The sequence below is a fragment of the Odocoileus virginianus genome, chromosome 6 (genome assembly GCF_023699985.2).
Source record: "Odocoileus virginianus isolate 20LAN1187 ecotype Illinois chromosome 6, Ovbor_1.2, whole genome shotgun sequence".
NCBI lineage: Eukaryota > Metazoa > Chordata > Mammalia > Artiodactyla > Cervidae > Odocoileus > Odocoileus virginianus.
The window spans coordinates 41,795,655-41,810,060 of record NC_069679.1 but is presented as its reverse complement, the minus strand read 5'-3'; the positions used below and the strand labels follow the sequence as shown (position 1 = coordinate 41,810,060).

At 37.7% G+C, this 14,406-nt stretch overlaps 1 protein-coding gene across 9 annotated transcripts in view; it reads left to right on the top strand.

Annotated features, from left to right (window-relative positions):
* The window catches only part of TCF12 (transcription factor 12), a 390,369-nt gene extending 379,400 nt beyond the window's left edge, over window positions 1-10,969 (top strand). For all 9 annotated transcript variants that reach the window (XM_020906149.2, XM_020906151.2, XM_020906146.2 and 6 more), the window contains 2 exons: window positions 5,381-5,534; window positions 8,617-10,969. In XM_020906149.2, the coding sequence (XP_020761808.1) occupies window positions 5,381-5,523 (143 nt within the window). In that variant the 3' untranslated portion in view covers window positions 5,524-5,534; window positions 8,617-10,969. The remainder of the gene's footprint in view (window positions 1-5,380; window positions 5,535-8,616) is intronic.
* Window positions 10,970-14,406: the final 3,437 nt, after the last annotated feature.

The following is a 14,406-nucleotide window of genomic DNA, read 5'->3' as shown; positions in this document are numbered from 1 at the left end:
CTGAACTGTAACTTCATTAGGGACTGCTTTAATATTTATAAAAGCATATCTTCCTCCTACCCTTAAACTCTGGACTTCAAAACCCAGAGCCCTTATTTTACAAGTTTATGTAAAAACCATGAGATCCATGTAAGGCTCCTTGGAAAACGCTCTTCTGACTGTCTCACAGAAGAGCCCAGAACCCCTGTCCCTGTCCCCAGGAGCACTTCAGAGTTTGGTGTAATTACTTCTTTCTGTGCACTGTATCTGCAGCAGTTCTGACTTCTTTTGGTAACATGTTCACTTTTGAAAGTCTCTTCATCGCTGCAGGGACCCCACCCAGTGGCCCCTGGACCCAGCAATTTCTGTAAAAATGTACATGACCTACTTTGGACATCCTCTAGGCATTCTGAATACCTGCTTTGGTATGGGGTGGTGTTCCAAGACCACATCTAGCTATCTACATCCTGGCATCCTTAGACAAGTGGTAACACCAGGAGGGCAACCAGACCTGGGTCTAAGTGCATCCTTAAGAAAAGCTGGAAGTGGCTTCCAAGCCTCAGATTTTCCCAGAGCACTTTTTGTGCCTTGGTGCCCCATATATATCAGAATCCCATCTGGTCTGTCATTGGCAGTTTAAACCTCTTCATTATCATGACTATAATTTTATCATTACTGTTTTACTAATCCTCAGCAGATTTCACATATTACCTTCAAGTTTGTCCTCTCAGTTTTACTAAAGATTAAATTAGTGGTCAAACGCTTCCTCCTCAAACTGTTTCATAGGTCAGCTTGATAAACTCATTTCTCTTCTTGTGATAATCTAGGGACAGTAGAAGTATTAGGATTTTAGCTCCCCGGTCTCTTGGTGAATCTGAAGATGAATAAACTGGGACAGTGATTCTCAAATCTCTCTGGTCTCAGAATCACCTGTGGCTGTTCTTTTTCCCAGACAAATTTCCTACCCTCAGTAGATTTAATTCAGTTGCAATGAGATGGTCAAACATAGTAATAAATGGTCAAAAATATTCATTGATAATATACCACTGAAATGAATAAAAATGGCATAAAGGATAAAGGGGATATAATAGCAGATGAGAGAGTGAAAAATATGTGTTAGATAGTAGTTAGAAAAGTGGTAACTGACTGACTTAGAAGAAATTAAGTGGAGCAGAGAGGAATACCAACAAGAAGCCCATCCCCTGAAAGCCTCTGGACTTTGGAGGTACTAATTATTGGGAAAAAGCAGAAGTCAGGCATCAGACCCCAAAACAGAAAGATTCATTGGATCTTGCTGTGTAAGGCTGGATCCCGGACTTTGGAGGTACTCATTATTGGGAAAAAGCAGAAGTCAGGCATCAGACCCCAAAACAGAAAGATTCATTGGATCTTGCTGTGTAAGGCTGGATCCCTGAGTCTCCTCTGTACTACATATTACTTCTGCTCTCTCTTCCCTTCTACCATAGAAGTCAGGGGGATTATTTTCTATAAAAAGTGAAATCTGAAAGATTGCAAATCTGGAACATGAAGAACAGAGAATGGGTAAAGCATGAAGCTGAACAGTGGGACCCCTCGCCCTGTATTCTGCCTTGCTTCCCTAATGCTGGCAGCAGAGTATATTACTGCTATCCTCAAGGAAATGGGCTAATTCTTTTCCAGAGAAAATAAAATACTCTAGAGAAAAGACTTCCAGGTTTAGGAATTCCTGAGTAATAATGCCTCACTTTTAGATTACCATAGAGTAAAGCCCACCAGTTGATGTCTTACTTTAATGTTAAAGGACAACCAAAGATTTAAGAAAAACCAGCATGAAAAAGAGAAATTGAGATCAAACCAAACAAAAGAGAAACTCAGAAGAAAACAAAAACATGCAAAAGGCATTAGGAAACTTTTTTGAAAACTAAATATCTTCTAGAGAAAAGGTATGCATAAAAGAGAAGCCATGAAAAAGAAATATTCAGGTAATATGATAGCAGAAAAAATATAGTAGACAAGTTAGCTGATAAAGTGGAAAAAATCTCCTAGAAAGAGATGAAAGATAGAAGAGAAGAACTAGTAAAATTAGAGAGGATTAATCTAGAAGTCTAGCATCTCACCAATAGGATTTATAGTATAAGAGCAGAAAGAAATGAAGGGGATTATCATGGTAATAATACAGGAAATTTATAAGTACTGAAGATTACATGTCTCAAGATTCATAAAATCTAATCTTCTATTAAGAATAATGACTTAAAATTACCTCAAGCTAAAGTATATCATTATGAAATTTCAGAGCATCAGAGTTAAAAAAGAATATCCTAAAGCTTTTAGAGACAACATTTAAATAGCTCACAGAAAAAGAAACAAGAGTCAAAATGTCATCAGAGTTCTGAAGTAGTGTTGGATTCCAGGAGACAGTGGAACAATACCTCCAAAATTCTGAGGAAAAATCATATTCAACCTAGTATTCGATACCTACCCAAACCATTTATTAAAATGTAAAGATAAATATATTTCAGATACACAAAGGCTTTAAAATTTTGCCTCCTTAAAAGTGCCTCTGCCACTTTCTGAGAGAGCATCTAGAACATATGCTTAAACCAAGTAAGGACATAATCAGCAAAGCCAAGGGCATAGCACCTGGGAAAGAAAGGATCTACCACATAGGAGTAGCAGAAGAAAATCCTGTAACAAGAACTGCTAGGCCTAGAAAAGAACCAGTCCATACTGAAAATAGAAGACTGTCAGAAGAAAGGTTTCCCTGAAAATAAGATAGAATTAATAAATAATATGATGATGTGTTTGAGATTTTAGGAAGAAATGTTGAGAGGCATTTGTTAGATCTATTAGATCATTTTAAGGGGGAAAAGTAAGAATTATTAACAAATGAAAAGCAAAGCAACTATAAGTACAGGAAAAACAATCATATGAACAAGGAAACAATCAATTTAAAGTTATTGACTTATATGTATGTCCACATAGAAATAATGACACATATTTACCTAATCATGATATTATAAGAAGTAACTATTGAATTAGCCAAAAACTGTGCTATAAACACATTAAGAAGAAGATGGTATTATAAAAGAGGCAAATTCTCAATCATCTACCGGAGGGTAAGAGATAGACACCTGATAGAAATGTGGGAATAACAATCACTTCTCATGTCCCACAGGGGATGTCTGACTTCTGAAAATTCCATGGACAGAGGAGTCTGGCAGGCTACAGTCTATAGGGTCACAAAGAGTCTTCTTAGCTTTACATCAGGCCTTCTTGACTACATAACATGTTTGCCATGGGCTGCTCACACAGACCAGGAAGTATGAAGCAACAGCACTAGCTTTTGCTTTTTTGAATCAAAGCTCACTTTACTTCACATTTAGTAGATCTTGTGTGTGTAGTTACTCAGTCATGTCCCACCGTTTGCTCTGTCCATGGAATTTTCCAGGCAAGGATACTGGAGAGGGTTGCCATTTCCTTCTCCAGGGGATCTTCCTGACCCAGGGATCGAACCCAGGTCTCCTGCATTGCAGGCGGATGCTTTACTGTCTGAGCTACTAGTAGAGCTTACTGTAGCATATTCTCTTGGTTCTTCTAGTCCTAAGTGTTGGCTCACTCATTGCAGGAGTCTACAATATCTTGTCTAACTTGAGTTTTTGGTTCCTGTCCTTTCCAGCTATCTTAATCATACCTCCCAGATCAAGTGTGACACAGAGTGATAGTTAGCTAAGAGTGATGTCCCATGGTAAGAGAAATGTGAGAATGTTTCGATTAGGAAATGTTCAAATCCTCTTTGGATTTTACATGTTAATTTGTGCCCTCTTTTCAGTCTCTCTGGTTGGTCATCGTATGAGACTCTTGCCTACAAAATAAAGGGTATGTGACACCTCATGAGAGACAAGCTTCTCATTAGTCAGAGGTGCACAATCACTTGTTAAGAAAGCAGTTCCTAGTATTTTTACATAGTGATGGACATGCCAGTTTCTACTATAAGTTATCCTGATAAATTAAGTGAAAGTATACCTTCCTTCTTTCATTGCCTCCCCAGAGTTGTATAGGCTTCATGTCTTTTCCTAAATGCAGGGGCCTAGATCATGAAGTGTTATCATGTATGAGTAACAGTTAATAGAGTCAATAAGTTTACCATATAGTAAAGTCTTTTATCTACTTTTTTAAACTCAGAAGTGAACTATAAATGTATCTTGATACATGCACTTTCAATATGTTTTCACTTTCTCTGAAAGAGGAGATGCATTAAAAAAAAAAAAAAGCTCTGCTATGTTGCATTCAGCTAGGCCATCTTTTTAAGAAACTCTAATATGTAAAAAAAATCAAATTATACAAAGTATTGTTTTCATTACAGACTAAGTGATCTTTTTATATTATATTTGTTAAGACATTTTAATCAGTTTATAAGAATAAATGCAGCAACTTTTATACTGTATGTTATAAACTGAAACAAAAAACTACACCAGGAGGCATCATGAGTTAAATATCTTTTTTTTTTTAATAGGGTTATCGTTACCATCTTTCTAAATTCCATATATATGTGTTAGTGTACTGTAATGGTCTTTTTTTTTTAATATCTTGTACTTACAACTCACTTAAAGAAATTATCAAGGAACTATTGTTCCTAAGTAGGTTTTCATCCAGTGGGTCTTTAGTTCAGTGGATTTTCTTTACTTTTATTTTATATGGTAATATCCCATACTTTAAGCATCTTTGAAAATGCCCACATCAGAAGCTCCATTTGGTCTTCTCTGCTATCTAATTTATATACAAAGCGGTAAAAGTTTTTATAACCCTCTCAGTCACAACCCCAACCATAGAGAGAACATCTCAGTCACCTCGTCCTACGTATAAATCAAAGAAGAAAAACAGATATACTCAGGCTACCTCTCTTCCTGGAGGAATTGGCACACTTTCCTATAGAGGAATGGCTGAGGGTGTCTCTTAGTTTATCATTTTCTCAACTGGCAGAATTCTGAATAAAGCACAGATACCCCTCTCCAGTACATAGAGAGTGTCAGCATTCATAGCAGTTCAGAGTATCACCTTTGCAGGACATTGAGGAGATTGAGTAGTCTAATAACAGCACTTGCTACAGTGTTTGGATGGAACAGTAGAAGAATGGCTTTTAGATACTGATGTAGATCAAGTCAAATCCTGGAAAACCAAGCCATAAGAACACACAAAATGGTCAGTAAGAATTATAAGTTTCAAGGCTCATTTAACACTGAGGTGTTTTGTGAGCATATCATTGTTGCCTCTGCAGTGTTATTCATTATGGGAATGAAATTACAGAGAGATTGGTAATCCCCACAGAAAGAAAAAATAGCAGCAGTCTGTTCAGTTTAAGACCCAGGAGTCCATGATTCATAACTTGTGACTCTAATGAGAAAATTATTTTTCCTTATTTCAGAGAGGAACCTTAACCCCAAAGCAGCCTGCCTTAAGCGAAGGGAAGAAGAAAAAGTTTCTGCCGTATCGGCAGAGCCACCAGCCACACTGCCAGGAACCCACCCTGGGCTTAGTGAAACTACCAACCCTATGGGTCATATGTAAACAGCAGCCAGGTAAGTGTGTGTGTGAAAAAGTGCATGGCAGTCCCCCAGTTCATCTCAGAGTCGAGTTAGAACCTTTGAGTTCTAACCTTTATATTTTCTGGTGGCACTGGTCATGATAAACAATTTGGAATTCAACAGCTTATTTTTCTGCTGTATAGTTAGAGAACCCATGCCATTTTGTACCAAATTACTGTTCTCTTCAAAATGTGATACTGTGTGTGTGTGTTAGTGGCTCAGTCATGTCTAACTCTTTGCAACCCCATGGGCTGTAACCTGCCAGACTCCTCTGTCCATGGAATTCTCCAGACAAGAATACTGGAGGTTGTCATTCCCTTCTCCAGGGGATCTTCCCAACCCAGGGATCAAACTGGGGTCTCCTGCATTGCAGGCAGATTCCTTACCATCTGAGCCACCAGGGAAGTATACTTTGTTATAAAGAATTTGGGACTGTTATGTTCTAGATCATCATGTATACTCCCTCACATGAATATTATTCTAATCCAAGAAAAAAACAGTACTATGATTTATCTGTCAAATAATACTTTTGCTACCACTGGTGGTCCTCATTCCCCTACCCAGAAGTACTTGGTGGCATCATCAACCAGTTTTTTTGTTAGCCATCTGCCTCTGCTTTATCATGAGATCTTCATACATAAAACAGTGCTTTCTTCCACTTGAAATCATTAATGCAAGTCTGTAATACTCATATTCCTTCTTCTGTAAGAATATCAGTTACACCTTCTGGAATCTATTCAGGAATGTAAAGGGTGTTGTGTACGACAGAACCAGAGCATCCTTCTCTTGGGAATTTACTTGTTAAAAGTAAATTATCTTCCTCTTCATGAATTAAATACAATTTGCTTCTTTGTGGGTGTTGTGTTTTTTTTTTTTTTTTTTAAAACAAAGTGACAACAGTGGTAGCAGGTTGTTGTCCAAGTAGTTAGGTAATGTGAACCATCTTTTTCTTAAACTATATACATTCATTTTATCTATAAATTGTAAGGTTAATGTTTGCTTTGACAGAAATTAATATAGAACATAATTAAATATTTGGATCAGTACCAAAATACAGCTTGCAAGCATGGATTAGGTATAGAAATGGGAACTTCATTTTTATAACCTGCCTTCACCAATGTATAGTTATTTTCCTAGTTTAATCCACAGAGTAAAAGCAATATGTAAAAGTAAATGGATGTGAGATTTGGAGCAGGAAAAATATATTCAGTGCAATTTCATTTTATTAACTTTGTGGCTATCTCATTTTGAATTTCATTTCATTTGGAATTTGATAGAATATTTTGTAAACTACAAACGTTAGTTAATAACCCAACTTTACTTGAAGAAATTGATTTCTTACTACCTCTTCATATATCCTTCTTAGGATCAAACTAGACAGAAATGGATGATTTCATTTGGGAACAAAGAAGGGAAGTCTTGATGTAATTATTTAGGTGTCAACTATAATTCTAACATTAGCACCCTGGAAAAAGCTCTCAATCACCTTTCCCACCAAAAAAAAAAAGAAAATCAGCAATATAACAGACTATGCTTGTCAAAGAGAAGAGCTAGTTGAATTACAGATCCTCTGAAACCCAAGCCACTGATTGCTTCATATTCTGTGGAGACTATAGAATATCATGAAAAATATTTTTATTCAAAAATATGTTTTAAGGTCTTTAAAATAACAAGCCAGTTACCTGTTACCAGGTAACCTGCTTCTTGTGAGAAGAGCACTTCACATTCAGCTGTCACACTGCCTGCCTCAGAGGCTCTGTCTTCTTTTCTTGTCTGTCTCATTTGTTGCAAACATTTCCTTACTCTCTTCCTAGTCTCTCTCTAGCTCTTTCTCTCTCACATCTCTCTTCTCTCCTGCTGTTTACTTCCTGTTCTTTCATTGCTTCTGTATCTCCTACTGCTTTCGTAGTTCTATTTTTATCTCTTTTATGTGGAAACTCCCCAACTTTAGGTTAAAAGTAAGTCTTGAGCATTGTCACCTGTCAAAAAGAATCCTTTTTTAAAAAGTATGAGGGAGGGGGGTGGGAGTTGTTCAAGGTTATAAGAAACGTAGTAAATGCATTTTGTTCCATAAGATTTCAAAGGCCTAGTGTTGATGAAATTAAAATACGTTTTAAAGTTAGCTAATTTCATGAAGTCAGTTACCTGGTTTCACCTGATAACCTTCAGTTCTTTATAGAACTGGGTAGCAGATTAAAACCAGTAAAAGATAATCAACTATTAGAATCAAAATAGTTGATAAAAATGGATGACCACAGAATGGCTAAAAAGTGCAAGAATTTGCCACCACGTAATATAAGGCGAAGTAGCTTTGACTGTTGCGGTTATCCATCCCTAAGAGCATCACTCTAACATAAAACCATTCTGTGGTCCTTGTTTAATAAGAAAGGGAAAGGTATGATTCTTCCTAAAACTGTTTCCGTCCAAAATGGCTGAAATGGGAAATTTCAGAGCTACTACTATGTATATTAAGAATACAAACATAAAATTTGTACTAATAGAGTAAAATTCTCTTAATAAATTTGTTGAACAAACATTTATTTGAGGACCTACTATGGACCAGGAACTGAAACCAATGTGAACATGAGTTCAAAGTGAAAGTTTTTTTATTCAAAACTTTTGTTTTCTGACGTCCCCACCCTCAGAAGCTTTCAGTTTAGAAGAAAGAGATGCAAACAATGAACACAGTACAGTGTACTAGATGTAGCAATAAATATATGTTTTAACGGTGTCTGCCCACTGAGAACTGGACGAGCAGAACCTCAGAGCTCAGGTATTGCCAACCTGCATGTTGCCAAAACTAAGGTTTGCATAATTACCACAGCTGTTATAGAATCCCGTATTTTGGGATTCTATACTTACATGAGCTCCTTTAGAAATCTTACCACATACATCAAGGAAAACCATTTTGGTTATACCTTTAAAGGAAGAACATTTATAAGTTATATAACTGTGAATTTTTGGTCAACCTGGGCATAAATGAGGAATACTAAGTTGTTTTGTTTCTGGGAAGGTGTTTATTTTTACCAGTGATGTCCTAATCGGTTCTCTTCTCTCCCTTGGCTCTCCCTGCCAGTTCCAGAGTTATCAATAGGCTAGACAGAAGGTGACCTCTCCTCATAAGGACTTGGACAACTCAGATTATCTGAAGACACAAACCTGATAGGAGGGAGAAGAAAAAAACACTTGAAGCAAGAAATGCAAATGTAATCCTACGATCAAAGCAACTGGTCAACACTTCCATCAGAAGTGAAGATAGGAAGCTCATCAGATAGAACGTCACCCCGTGAGATGTTTGCAACAGATCATTTTGTTGCGAGCAGTGTGTCGCTTCTGCACAATCAGAGACTGTCTCGATCTCTCCACTCACCGTGGAAGTTGCCTTGTGCCTAAACTGAATTGACAAATGCATTGTAACTACAAATTTTATTTATTGTTATGGAACTGTAAGGTCTACATATAAAGGGAAAAAGTTAATGTGGAAAGCTGATCTCCACTCAGCTGATGCCAGCATTAGTTAAAGCTGTTCACGTGCAGAGAACAAAGCAGTGACAACCATTGGCCCTTAGCATTCCCGGCATACCTATTAGTGTCTTAAAAAGGAAGGGAAAAGTCTTTTGTTGCCCTCTCCTGTCCTTTTGCCATATGAATAGAGTTTTCCATGAAATAGGAAAATATTACTTGGTATAGCATTTCTCTCGTGTTCATTTTTTCATTCGTTTTTATTTTTTTGTTGTGGCTGTTGTATTTGGTCTCTGAATCTGAATAGATTATGGTCACAGTCCAGAGTCCTCCACGTAGCTCTATGTGCTTTGCATATTTACCTTACAAAGATAAGCAGAGACCATCTGTGACCATAGCCTAGCTAAGATTTTAAAAGGGGAAATTTTGTCCCCTAGATTTTCCCCAAAATAAATATTTGCTTTATTTCTAATAATAACCAAGACTTTTCAAGCTTCTAGGTTTTCATAGTAAAGCTTGTAATAGCAAGAAGTGTAAATTACAAGGGAAGAATTTACTTTTTAGAAATTGCTTTGTTTTCCAAGCAGTAAGTACTACATATAGTACTTGTAAAGTGTTAGCTGTAAGTAAGCACAAAATGGATTTAAAATACAAAGAAGATTTTTGAAGCTGTGATTATGTTGAACATAACAACCCAGTAGTCAATAAGGCAGGTAGTGTGATAAATGAACACACCACTCTGAGGCTAATTACCTAATGGAATATAAGAGCGATGGTCATGCGTGTGTCCTCCTTCTCACCCTTACTTCTCTGTCATTTGGATGGCTGGTCAGTGGGGAGGAATTGGATGGGTGATGTAGTCAACTGCAAACCGTATGCCCCGTCCCAAGAAGATGAGCCAGATTAGCATCAAACCAGTCCTAGTCAGTCCATCTTATACTGTCCATTAAGGCACCCCTCTGTCTCTAATCCTTAAGAGTTGTTTTTTAAGGCATAATAATCACTTTGAACTTCCATGAAACCTGTCTTCCACCACAACAACCCTGGGAGAGAAAAACATGCTGAACAAGGTTGTCTTGGCTTAATAATTCCTCATAGCCAATATCGACAGTGGCAATCAGCACACAGAAGAAAGGACCCAAATCACTATGTAACTTAAAGATTTCTGTTAATTTGAAAGAACAAAAACAATTAAGACAGAACTTCAGATCCTCTGATCAGGATGGTTCCTAACAAATCACTCTTTTGTAAACGTAGTGGACATTTTGGTTACTTTAATTTGCCTGTATTCTCCGATTACATCAGACTCTATCTGTGGCCTTGTTCTTCATTTCAGTGTTAATCAGCTAAACAGAAGTTGTTGCTTATGATGTGTGAGTGAACATATGCCACTGCCTGGCCTTTTTCTTCAGAGCTTGTTGTCTTTTTCGCTATATTAGACTCTGCAGTATGCCCAGAAGCTTTCCTTCATAAAATAGAAAGAAAAAAACATTTGGCTTATTTTTCACTGTAGCTAGTCTTTTATACAATAATCTTGTAAGAAAATTTCTTGAATTCTAAATATTACTCTTTCTAGATTTTTGAAATCAAAAAGTTTTCAGTAAAAAGTTTCTTACTTTATTTTATTATATTAGGTAGTAAAAATGTAGGGTTATTTACCATAACCTGTTCATTAATATCAGAAATTTACAATAGCATTTTAAGACCATAGTAGGATTCTAGCATACCGTGTAGTACCTATGGAGTATTGTAAGAGCTAATTGTTCGAGATGAATTGCTTCTCATCTTGTTCTCCAGTTTCCATTGTTGGTTTATTGCAGATTTGTATCCTGTGTCAAATTCAAGGTATTATTGATAAACCTTTTCAACCAGCAGCAAGAAGTTCAAAAATTTTTCTGTCACTGTAACAGAAAACACAATATGTATATAACATTTATGTAGCAATAAATGTGCCATCTTTTTTTTAACATAGTAAACTAGTGAGTTTTTTACATTCCTCTCAAACAGTAATGCATTCTGTTTTTTTTTCCCCACCATCTCATTGTTCCCAGGAATGCTCATACTGCTTTTTTTTTCTTTTCTCCTAACTTTCTTGAGATATAATTGACATATGATATTGTGAATGTTTAAGGTGTACAACTTCATGATTGATATATGTATATATTGCAAAACAATTACCACAGTAAGTTTAGTTAACATACGCATCACCTTAACGTAGTTCTTTTGTGTGTGTGTGTGTGTGGCAAGAATATTTTTAAGGACCACGCTGCTTTTCTTGTGTGCATTGTCTGTGAACTTATCTGGAAAACCCGTCAAGACAGAATCAGGCTTGTAGAACTAAGCTGATAATGTAATCTACAGCTTCTCTGGGTTATATATTTCTCCTCTTACTCTCTCTACTGATCGTAGCCATTTAGCCTTTTCCTGAAGGCTGACCAAACAGTGATTAGTAGTTAAAATATACTTATTTACAGATTTAGAGCAAAAATGAAGATAGAAGATGCAGATGAAGCTTTTCAAATTAACATTCTTTGAAGCACTTTCAGGTTTTATATCTCCTTCCTCACAAAAAGCTTGTGTATTAGGGGATGGTATTTTACTGGTTTCAGATTAAAAGCTCTGCGTTCATTCCAGTTTCCACATAAACCCCCACTAGTACTCCCCCACCAAAAATATGCATAATGATTATCCACAAGGACCTCATGGCAAGCAAGAGCCTAAAAGAAGCAATGGATAAAGTTTTTTGGACAAACATTTGTAGGGTCTACATGTGAGACACCTGGGTCATCTTCACACCCTCTTGGAATCCTGGCAAATTGCTTTTCTTGGTGAATTACAAAATCTGCTCTTCACATTGTAGGCCCAATGGATCATTTCACCTGTGGGAGTTAATGAAAAGAAACATTTTAGTCTGATTTCTGTTTATATAAATTGATAGTATAAAAAGCTCCATCTCAGAATAAAATATAGAATGTCAGAGCTGAAATTAAATCTTGAAACTGTCTCATCAGTTCCTCGTTAGATTTCTAAAAACTGAGGCCCAGAGGTGGTGTTATGTCTTCAAGAGCACATAGCTAGTAAGAGACCAAGATACTTAAAATGTGTCCTGTAAAATCTCCTTGCCTTTCTGTTCTTTGTCTTTATAGATCTTTAGGCCAGTTCTATTCAGTAGCTTCACTTTCTTTCCTCTACTGCATTTTTTCTTTCTTTTTCTCTCTTCTAGTTCATTTACTTTTTCTTCCATGGAAACTCAAAAAATTTAAATGTACATCACATTGTGTATGTGTGTGTGTGTGCGCGCATGTGTGTGTGCATTGAAGGTTATAGAGTATTAGCTTTGCCATCAGTCTTCAATTCAGTCTGAGCTCAACGTCTAATTAGCTCCATTTCCTTATCTGAAAAACGGAGAGCCTGTTAGAATTGTGTAAGTATTGAATGAAACAATGTATGGAAAGCTCTTACCATGGTTCCTGTCACATAAGTACTCAATAAATGATAAATATTTTTAAAATAAATAGTAGCTTTCCTTGTAACCAGCTCCCAGGAAGATTCTTCTCCAACCATCTTGTGAAGAAAGGTAAATGGTAAAATCAACTGCAAGGTGATGTCAGCCCATCTTTGCAGGAGTCTGCATTCTTTGGGGGCAATTCAATGAAACATTTATATTCCATGCCCTCCAATGGGTACATTTTATGAGGACTTTAAAAAAAAAACAACTTCACTATTTGAAAGAATGAGCCAGTAGGCTTTGGTCACACTTCATGGGCTGACAGCTATGTCACTTTGGATCTTCAGGAAGGAGATACCAAGATGGAATTAGCAGTGCAGGGGGTTTATTGGAAGTGGTACCTGTGGGGAGAGAATCGGGAGTAATCAAGGATGGCCTTCAAACCATAATGCGGGTCTGACATCTGTGAAAGAAGAGAGGAAGGAAGATTAGGTCGGGAGAACCATGATTGCCTGTAGCTCTGGAGAAAGTCCTGGACAGTCCTGAGGGCCAGCAAGATTGCCCATTGAGTTTTGTGTTGGACAGAAGTGATACAGTTCCAGGGTCCCTGATTTGAGCAGTCATCTGGGAGTAACCTGGGGAGACAGGCCTCGGTTTGAACACTCCAAAGGTGCTGCACCTGGAGGCTGATGGCTAACTGCCCTCCCCTGAGATGTTATCCCTTAAAAGGAGATCTCAGAGGTGAACCTCCATAGCCTCCACGGGACTTCATTACTACTTCCTACAGAAATGGCAGAACAAAACCAGAGGGTCTTCTGCAGTCATGGGGACCACAGCTGACCTCAACAGGCTGATCAGAATTTCCCAAACTGCAGTTCTTTCTCCCCTGGTATTATGCAGTCAAAGAAACTGACACGTCATCAAGGATAGTCCCACTCTTATCTTCATGGGCCATGATGTGGACTGGTGTAATCTGGGTCTGAGTCCCTGAAGCTGCTGTGTTAATCTGCTGTTCTTCCTTGGACATTGTGATGGTATCTACCTTCTGGGTCAGTGGATGGTCCACGGGGTCTTTGTGGCCACCTGGGTTTGGAAGGCCATAATGTCCTCATTGTTTTAAGGTGTTTGCCTACTCTGCCTCTAGCCCCTGGAACTCTATCTCTGCTCTGTACTTGGGGCATGTTCGTGTAAGTGGAAATTTCTTGTCTTCTTTTTCTTTCCTTCTTTAACCAGTTATTCAAGAAGACATCCTTAAAAGGCTTTTCTGTTCCCTTTGGTCTAGACTGCTAATCTCCTAGAACTGATGTGGAGCACTGCTGTATGCTCCCAGTTTCTCCTTTCTCACTCTTGACAGTGGGTGCCCCCCTAGACAGGGTGCCTGGCTGTGTGCTCTCTCAGGCTCTGGACCGTTTTTATCCTTGGGCTTTGCAGGCACAATGACCAAGGTCTCCGAGCCTGTTAAAGCCTGTGAAAATGCAACCTGAAAAATAAAAGTGCTGAAAGATTAAAAATAAGCTGAAAGTTTAAAAAACTGCAAAAATGAAATTTTTTTAAAACAATTACAAAAATCATTTCAAATTTTTATAGCAAACTAACTATTTAATGTTGGATTTGAGCTCATTTAATATATTTGTTATTCTTGCCTGTAAAATCCCATGTACAGAGGAGCCTGGCAGGCTACAGTCCTCAGGGTTGCAGGGTTGCAAAGACTCAGACACAAACTGAGCAGCTGAGCAAAGAATATGATGGAAAGGACTTCAAGACCTTCTGAAGACCTGACATCCTCAGTTCCTTCAATTCCAGTCTCTCTCATTTAATACTTTTGTCTTTGGCTTCTTAAGTCTCGGGAAGACATACAACCATGTCTTCCCCTCTGGATGCAAGGGCCACCAGTGTACCTCTGAAGATCTAACATGTCTAGGCCATGAGGACCCCCAGAGCGCACGAGTTCTTTAG